Below are 9,226 nucleotides of genomic sequence, written 5' to 3'. Positions count from 1 at the left end.
TAATACAAAAAAGTACTATCGCGATGATGAGCCACAGTAAATATGGAGGTGCACTGAGAAACCTACGTTTTTTTGACCTGGTACATGTATGAATTAACGAGGTTGATCAGTGCACATAAGTAGAACAAGACGCCCTCAATAAAACTACTTTCTAAGGCATTTATGTCATGATCGTCATTGCTTGACGAAGAAGACTCTTGATTGTGCAGGTAAATTCATGTTGATAGTTTTTAAGAATGTACGGAGAAGTGTCTTGGCGTTTGTGACAAAACCTTGAAAACTTATTGAGGAATGCAAGACAATATTTCCCATAGTTATAAAAGAAGACTTAACACCATGTTGGACGTAGTGTCAGTGGAATCAACGCGGCACATTAGACTACAGACAGGTGTGAGTTAGCTTTTTGGTCGGGGGGGGGGGGGCAAAGTGACACTTTTTAACAATGATATCGGCCAAAATCAAGGTCAAATAGACATGTTTTTGGTGACGTCTCGGGTGCGTTTGCCTCCCCTCCCCCATGCTAGCTACGCCCCTGACAGTGACAGGGGAAAATGTTATAAGAAACTGATACAAAGGTGGCCATCGTTAACCAGATATCCGTCCCTCTCGCACGATTGAAACTGCAAAATTACTGGAAACACCTTCAGAAGTAAACTGAATCATTAACCCATATGGAGGCAAGCACTTAATATTTCTCAACCCTGAAAGGGGCAAAGCATTTCAAATAGTGAATTTCGCAATACATTGCTCCTGTACACACGGCACAGTTGGTATCAAAGCAACTGATGCATCGAGTCACTGGTATGGAATTCTCATACGCGAGTTTCTGAATGGAACCCTATTGATCACATGTTCAATAGGCCGAACCTCGCTAATTGATCTTCGCTGGAGTTTTGAACAGGAAATGAAAAGGTCCATTTCCGTTTGCGGTGTAATTGCAAAAGTCTGCTACCAAACTGATGATGCGAAATTCACTTAAACACAAAGCCATTGTCCTTCCAAAAGGTCTGGTTTCACTGCAGCGTTATTCCGTCGCGATTTCGTCACTTTTGCAGGCCTATCTGGTCCGTTACAATCACAAAAGCCGTGCAGAACAACAGTGAAATAACATCAAGAAAAATCATTTGAATGCGATTAAAATGCCATCTCCTCCTTGTGTCGGTTTCTGAAGTAAGGCAGTTCCTGAAGGATAGTTTGCGTTTGATAGAAATTCGCTGAAATACTAATTAGCTTCAATTAGATCACCAAGTTGGGTCATCTTGCACCTTATTTGATGCATAATTATATACTGAATAACTTGGAAAATTGTAGACACAAAAACGTATTAGGTACCTTTCGCCTGAGACAAAGATTAACACATTTGAAGTGACATGTGGCGTAATAACATGTTGGTAACAGGTCATGGTAACGTTCGCGATAATTTGGCAACTCAAGAAAAAGTGTAATATTGCCATATAATTACAGACGCAATTGACATGACCACCTGAAATGCAATAGCAACCTCACAATAGCTACATACATTACTTATAGTATGACGAAATAGCTGCATTCGAAACCATATACGTCATGGGATGGAAGTTAGTTTAACCCTTTAACCCCACAGAACAAGAAATGTCAATGTCGTTAAAGGCGTTATTTTCTGCTAGAAATGTTTTTAAGTAACACTCCTCGTAAGAATTACATGATGTTCTCGGGTCTTAATGGGTCACCCAAATATACAGTGGCATGTGGTTTTCAATAAGCGTCAAAATATGGCGCTGACCATTAACGGCCACATTCGCACACGCAGATAGGTTTAGTTGTCAATATCTTCTTAAATGCTTTTCGGAATTCTATGTTGAATATTGTATAGATGATGGGATTGAGAAAGCTGTTGATGTATCCGAGCCACGTAAAGAATGAGATGAGTATAGTGTCTATTTCGCACGCCGGGACCGATTCCCCGTATTTCTTGCAGAATGCCGTCATGAGGTTGTTCACGGTGAAGAACGGCCACCAGCAAATCAAAAAGACACCTGAAATAGGAAGGAAAATAAGTTACAGGTCAAAGAAAGGATTCTCAAAGAAATTTAGGTTACGATGACGTTTCGATGTATACATGTTGTACCACCTTGGTAATTCTGACAAAGCCCGCTTACATCTGGACCTTGTTATGGTCAGGAACTCTTTGTAACATTCCATTCAATTATTTCAACTATACAACAGTCTTTCGATATTTCTTTAGCGTATAGTTGCAATCTGATTCAAAATGGCCATTCCCTTCCACGCGTCTGCAAGCGAGTGAATCTTGTTGATGAGAACTTGTGTAGATGGCATCACCGCGGCAATAGCATCCTGAGCTGGCGCATTTGTTGGCGATTCTAAAACTTGGTTCAGTCTGAACGGCAGCATATCCGAATAAAAATGGTCAGAAATCTGTTAACTTCATATTTACGTACCTAATTAATACAATGATATGTATATGTACGTACCTAAAACAATGGCAAGAGTCTTTGTAGCTTTTCTTTCCCTTTTATTAGCAGTTCTATCCCTGCTCTTCCTCCCCCTGTTACTATGCCTCCTCACATGAAACTGAAACCGCGTAACACTCCTTTTCTGACTCCCATTGCTATTGGTGGAGCGTTTCGACGAAGTGGACGATCTGGTGGAGCCATTCCTGCCCCCCGTGCCCATTTTCTTACGCCCAGGGAGTTTCAGGAACGTTCTACTGTGCGGAATATCAGTAGAAAATTTAGTCTCAACGATCACATTGGTTGGAGCAGAGTAACCAGAGTCTAAATCTGGTTTCATTTGGTTCCCATCAGCGACAACTGGACTCAACATAAATTCTGCTGCTTTTTCATTGGTTATAACATTGTCCGCTAGGGTGTCTTTTTCTTCCTCCTCGTCCTCCTGAGTGTCAGTCGTGCCCATGTTCGACACCTCCTCTGCTATACTCCGATTACACATGAAAGATTGGGAAGGACTAGGAAGGGAGAGGACCTCGGTTTTCGCCGTCGAATTCACCCCAGAATCTACATGATTCCCTTTAGTCCTTTGCGAGCCACCCTCGTTCCCCTTTGCATTTCTATTCTCAAACATCTCACCACGGCTTCTATTTCTACTGCGCTGTTTTTTCGCGCGTTCGTGTATAGTTTTAAATATCCTATAATACAACACCACCATGGTGATAGTTGGAATATAAAATGACCCCATTGAGGAATATATCAAAAAATCAGTGTTATAAAATCCACAATCTCCTTGCCCTCGAGCAGGAGATTGATTCATTCCTAGGACGATAGGTGCCGCTATTGCAGCACTAACTATCCATGTTAGCGCTAGCATCACGTGCACCCGTTTCGAGTTTTTGTGCCTGGCATATTTTATTGGTTGTGTCACGGCGAAAAATCTGAAAATAGAGAAATATGGTAAAATTTGCAAAACAATCTGATGACCGCTCAGGTCCAAAACCCCGATACGATTCTCATAAGATCATTAGTTAAGATGTTATTCGGTTTCTCAATCTGTTGAAGGTTCTTGTGAGATCATTAGTTAAGATAGTTTAAAAGGATCAATGGCATTTTTCCCAGAAGAAGCTCCCATAATTCCACATCAAAAGGAGAAGAAAAAAAATCTGGCCGAGTCATTGGAACCTCCATGCAGCTATCATCTTTGTGTGGGCCGATGCAGTGGCGACTGAACTGGGGGGTCCGCATGGTACAGTCCGAATTAAAATCCGAATAGCCTGATAATTCAGTTATATTTTGAATATATTATTTTTTGGGGGAAATTCGATGATCAAACTACTGCTGTAAGAGTGGAAGGTGACTCGACAGCCGAGAGCTTTGTTATAATGGGCTTAATAATGTCATTTGTCCTTTAATAGATAAGCGTCAAAAAGGTCAGTTAGCTCTGCAAACCATTTTTGACGATATTTCGCAGCCAGAGAGAGAGTCTTCCGCACGATCACATCAAGACGTGCTCCGACTGGCAATCGCATCAAAAAAGACAGAGGTGACAGGCCCTGACGCTATTAACGACCAAAATCAAAGGACAGACATTCTGTAAAAGCATTCTAAAACAAAATTTCAACCTGACCTATCAATCAACCTTGGCCCGGTCCCGAAAGACACTATCGACACTCCAGATGCCACGAAACCCGTACGAGATCGTCAGCATAATGGTAGTTAAGACACATTCGGAAAAACCTAAGGTTATGGCCGCTGCCGGCTTCATCAAAGATGCATTGGATGATAGCAGCCTTCACGCAAACCATACCGCCCTCTCCCCATGGGAGGATCTGCTCGGGCAGAGGCTATTTTGTCCTTCCAAGTCCCTCTCGGTTTTTCTCGAATTCGCAGATTCTAAAAAGTCACTTACACAAACTCGCATAACAGGCACAGCATCATCATGATCTCGACCCATGTGGTTTGTATTTACTGTGAGAATGATATGAATCGAACCCACTCGCAACAACCTCACTATTCAAACTCAATCTTTGTTAGGGGGATTGCTTTATCAATAGCTGCATAAGATCTTCGCTAAGAGTCGTGTGAGAATCTTATCGATAATTTCGACCTAGTGGATAATAATGGCATCTATATTCCGGTAAAGATGTGAGTGAATGGTCAATCATGGAGGGAAAAACTCGGATCCTACCTGTCAACGCTAATTGCAGTCAGATTCAAGATGGAGGCTGTAGAACACAAGACATCAAAACAAACCCATGCATCACACAAAAATGGAGGTAAATCCCAGCGGTAGACGTTTATCTGCAACGACAATAACAGAAGATGTTTTGAGGCAAAGTGAAAATGGATAATTTAGTTGAGAACTTCTTCCTAAATATAGCTGAAAGTGAGTTTTGATAAGTGAATTTATAAGTTAAAAAATAGTCAGGTTAGGCGTTACGAGTTCCATTCGCCCTTCAAGAAATGTTTTCGGCTCTACCTGTTTGAAAAAGGCGGGCAATCGTTGCGGAAGGTGTTCTTATTATTCTATCGAAGAAGAAAAATAATTCATCAATACTGACAATTGGCAGTTGGTTTGACATTCGATTTTTGACGATGAAGGCAATTTTAACTTGTTAAACATGTTAACATGCACTTCTGACGGATAGGGCATAGCGTGGGAGGCTTGCCATGACAAGGGGCTTTAAGGGCGGGATCCAGATGGAGACCTCTGCAGGTAGACTCAGCCGATAGGAATGTAAAAAAATGCTCGAGACTAGGCCATGTCCTCAGAACACACGCACTGGGCCAAATTCATAAAGGGTGTTTAAGGGTTAGACGTGTGTAACTTCTCTCTAATCAGTTTCAGGGCCTATTCATATCCTGTGAAGATTTACATGAAGGACCTGAACCTGTCTATCCAGTAATTAAACGCTGTTTTGAGCTAAACGCCCTTTATGAATTTGGGCCACTGTGTTCACTGGTCAGATGAGTTTATCATAAAATGAGTCATCTGCGGGTTTGTTTCGTTTCAAAAAATGTCCAACTACCATTTTAAAAAAAACTTTTCAAGCTTTTCCTCGATATGGATCAAATAGATCAAACCTTGAAATATGTCTTCAACCTATAGGTCAAACTGTCGGTGGCACACCATTAAAAGGATCATTCATTCGTTGTCTTGCTTCGAATGATAAGAGTACTAAACGAATTCGGATCACGGACGACCATTAACCTCCAGATAGGTCAAACCGACAAGACATCGCCACTGGTTCACATGGCATCTCTAGGCAAGTCCAGCCGATTGGATTGTCATATACTGAGGCCCAAATACAGAGTGCATATCCTAGATGTACATGTATATGAAATCCGAATGGGCATAATATGACAACAAGTTTGAAATATGCAATTGAAGTCAATCAATCTGAACTCGAGTAGATTTCTGATGGGTCAAAATATCACAATCTAAAGTGAACGTGTTGCTGTGGACCTCTAACGGCCACCAATAATTGAAAATACTGTCCGATTGTTTCTCCTTTCATGTCCTTTAAAAGAATAATAGACTCAACCCAAGGGATGCAACCCAATTGAAATTCCATCTCTGCCCGATACGCAATGATCCCGAAAATGAAGAGGCAAGCCTGTCACAGTCAACCCCTGTTCATTTCTTTCCTCTGTCAACGCCATATCCCGCGAGATTAGCCGAGATTATTAAGGGCTTTGTTTCGCCGCGGATGGTCTTCCTCCAACACGGTGGTCTATTAACCGCTTGCGGCGGAATAATCTCACACAATCCCCATAATTTGCCAGCCGGTCGTGACATGTTCATAACTTAAGCAAGTCGCATCAACTGCTGAGTCTTTTATCGCTGAAGAGAAGCGGGATCTGCTGTGGAATTTCTCTGCTAAAATGTAATATCTTTGGGCAACTGACACCAGCAGGAAGGGAATGTCCCGCGGAGGTGGAGAACATCCCTCTTAACCTCATACGTTCCAAGAATTATCTAGTCTCTTAAAGGCATTGCCACTGGACAAAATGTCATGGCTAGTTGGCATTAGTGGGTAAGGTGACACTGACCTTTTATGCACAAGCTTGTCATCCATTCATACCCAAGAGACAAAAACAAGCTACTTACAGCCTACGCTTTTGCAAGAAAATGTCTGTCTGCATCCGTAACAATATGTTTAATTCAGACTTAATCTCCGACGCGCCTGCAATAAAACCAGGCATTTTTTGGCATAGAATAATTTATTAACTATTTTTATTTTTATTTCCTGTCGTCTGAGTGCGTGTGTTTGACACCAAGGCAGCATTAGTTGATCATCATTGATGAAGATGGCGTTCTATGCCAAGCCTAGTGATGAGGGGTTACCTCGGTAAAATACTTGACTCGCCCTTCAATGGAAAGAATCGACATTGAACCAAATTGACACGCACACGTCCCCAAAATGTCAAGAATACATGTATCTCAATAATTTTTTTAAATTTTTTTACATTAACATGTACACAAAACTGAAAAGGAAGGGTTTCCTGACATGGAAGCACATATGCATTATCCCGTGCACGTATACACTAGTATATATCAAATAATGCGTTCACACTTTAGACCTGGAACGTGTCAGGTCCTCATGCGAAGTGACTATTTATGTCTTTTATAGTTGGGTTATAAAGATTGCCTGTAAGTGAGGCGTAAAAGCCATCAGATTCCTGCTGTTTAAATACACCTTACGTCCAACGCACATCAATCAAACCACACATTACATCCTGGTCTTTCATCCCTTTGACATATCTACATCACCTAACACACCACTCGAGAAATAAATTGCCGATTTACTCCCAATAAACATCGATAAGTCAAAATCAGGTTGTGTAGTCCGCTAAGTAATAACTACAATGGGGCAATATTTCATGCAGAATTGGAGATTGATTCTGGGGAAAGACATAATTCATTTCCTACTTCGACAGGAGGTGTCGGAGACAAACAAATTTACGCCCCCTTTTGATGGCCTTGTCAAATATATTTGTCAACCTTGATATTAGTCTGAATGTATTGCTCTAATTTTATAACTGTGTTGTTATTGTTTATTGATTATCTATAAAGTACATAATTGACATTGCACACTGGGTTTGGTTTGGAAAACTGAAATAATGTGGTTTCGTTTGCCGTATTTTATTCAGTGTACCAATTATTTACGCTAAAAGGCTCATGCTAACGGTTACTATTTAAAGTCTTACCAACTAAAGCTGATTGCCGTGTCCTAACGATGATTTGTTAAATAATCTTCGACCATTTTTAAAACCGTTTTCATCGACCACTGGAGAGAATGCCCATTTAAAACCTGGTTGGTTATTCTTTGGATAAGAGGAAACTCTCGCCCTTGAATTTGGCATCCACTTCGTTTTGAAAAGGTTCTAATTGTGTTAGGATGTCAAGTGCTAGCCAAAATGTTGGTGCCTATCAAATGGTCAAGCTTTAATTTTGAAGAGACGAAAATTGTTTTGGCGGCACTCGGAATTAACAAGAGGGGTCAAAGTGAATATCTTACCCATCAGTGAGAGACGACGTAATGAATGGACAGCCTCAACGAATGAGAATATTTTGATGGATGACTAAGAAATCAAGTTGACAGTAGTAATCTAACTTAGTTTCCTCTTAAAGTTTGGGTCAAACCTTTATATCACCTGCCAAATCCGAAGATGGCTCATGGGAATCGGAGAAAGGAAGGGTGAACAACGATTCGATGAAAAGGAGGGGATAAAGGGAAGCGAGCATCTTCAGATTCCATCACCCAGAAAAGCAAGTTGGCAATTTATAGTAATCAAACTATTGTTTCGTCTTAAAGTTTGGGCGATTTTATCATCCACGTAACTTTTATATCACCTGCGGAATCCTGAGATGGCTCATGAGGAGGTTCTACGAAATGTGGACAGCGATTCGATGACAAAGGGCCCATACAGGAAGTTTTAGCACAATAGTCATTCACATTGGCATTAATTTGTGACTGCAACTGTAATATTTCTGGGGTGTCCTTCATAAAGGGGACCTTGGATTTGATATACTAGTCAGATTGAGAAGAATCACTTAACTTTTAACTATGCGAAAGTTGGGGGATGATTTTTATTACAATAGATGGAGACTGAAGCTGTACTGTGACGGGTCCAATTTTAATTGTGTATGGTGGATCGTTAGTCTTGATTAATTCACCATCCACTCAACTTCTGATCACCTGCGAAATACCGGAGGGTCGTATTGGTGGACAGTGATTTGATGACGAATGCCGGAAATATTTTGACAGGTCTAAATTGAACTGAAAGAGACGTCTCCGCTGGTACAGATGTTGTCCGTATGGAAGAAGACAGAACCTCTAAAAAGCTAGCGACTTGAACCGGCGCCCGGAACAATGATGGTGACAAGAAGAGTTATGGCAGGACACGTGTCAAATGGCTTGACGCAGTGAAGCGAGATATGGTGCGGCAGCTGGTCTTGGTGAACACTTGATGGAAGCTACCAGGAGGGACAGAAGATAGTGCGAAGGTCCCTCGCACTTTTGTTGGCTCAAACCATCATGTTGCACTTAATTATAAGTAAGCAAGTATTAAAGTAAGTATTTTAGCTGGTAAACTTTCGTTCAAAAGTTTTGGTCAATATACCATTCACGCAACTTCTACATCACCTGCAAAATGATAAGATGTCTTGGCGGGCAGCGACTTTATGACAAAAGGCGGATATCGGTGAGAGTCGCCAGGCTTTGGCAGGTAATCCCGCGTGTCAGGGCACAGGAAATTGGTTCTAGAAGGGA

General features: G+C 41.3%; 1 protein-coding gene across 3 annotated transcripts in view; it reads right to left on the bottom strand.

Annotated features, from left to right (window-relative positions):
* Positions 1 to 408: 408 nt before the first annotated feature.
* Positions 409 to 9,226, bottom strand: part of LOC135502396 (dopamine D2-like receptor) — a 207,885-nt gene continuing 199,067 nt past the window's right edge. For all 3 annotated transcript variants that reach the window (XM_064795200.1, XM_064795202.1, XM_064795201.1), the window contains 3 exons: positions 4,639 to 4,751; positions 2,472 to 3,388; positions 409 to 2,015 (listed from right to left, as the gene is read on the bottom strand). In XM_064795200.1, the coding sequence (XP_064651270.1) occupies positions 1,765 to 2,015; positions 2,472 to 3,388; positions 4,639 to 4,751 (1,281 nt within the window). In that variant the 3' untranslated portion in view covers positions 409 to 1,764. The remainder of the gene's footprint in view (positions 2,016 to 2,471; positions 3,389 to 4,638; positions 4,752 to 9,226) is intronic.

Source organism: Lineus longissimus, chromosome 18 (assembly GCF_910592395.1).
Source record: "Lineus longissimus chromosome 18, tnLinLong1.2, whole genome shotgun sequence".
In the NCBI taxonomy this organism is placed as follows: domain Eukaryota; kingdom Metazoa; phylum Nemertea; class Pilidiophora; order Heteronemertea; family Lineidae; genus Lineus; species Lineus longissimus.
The sequence above is the reverse complement of the archived record's forward strand: the minus strand, read 5'-3'. Positions and strand labels throughout refer to the sequence as shown.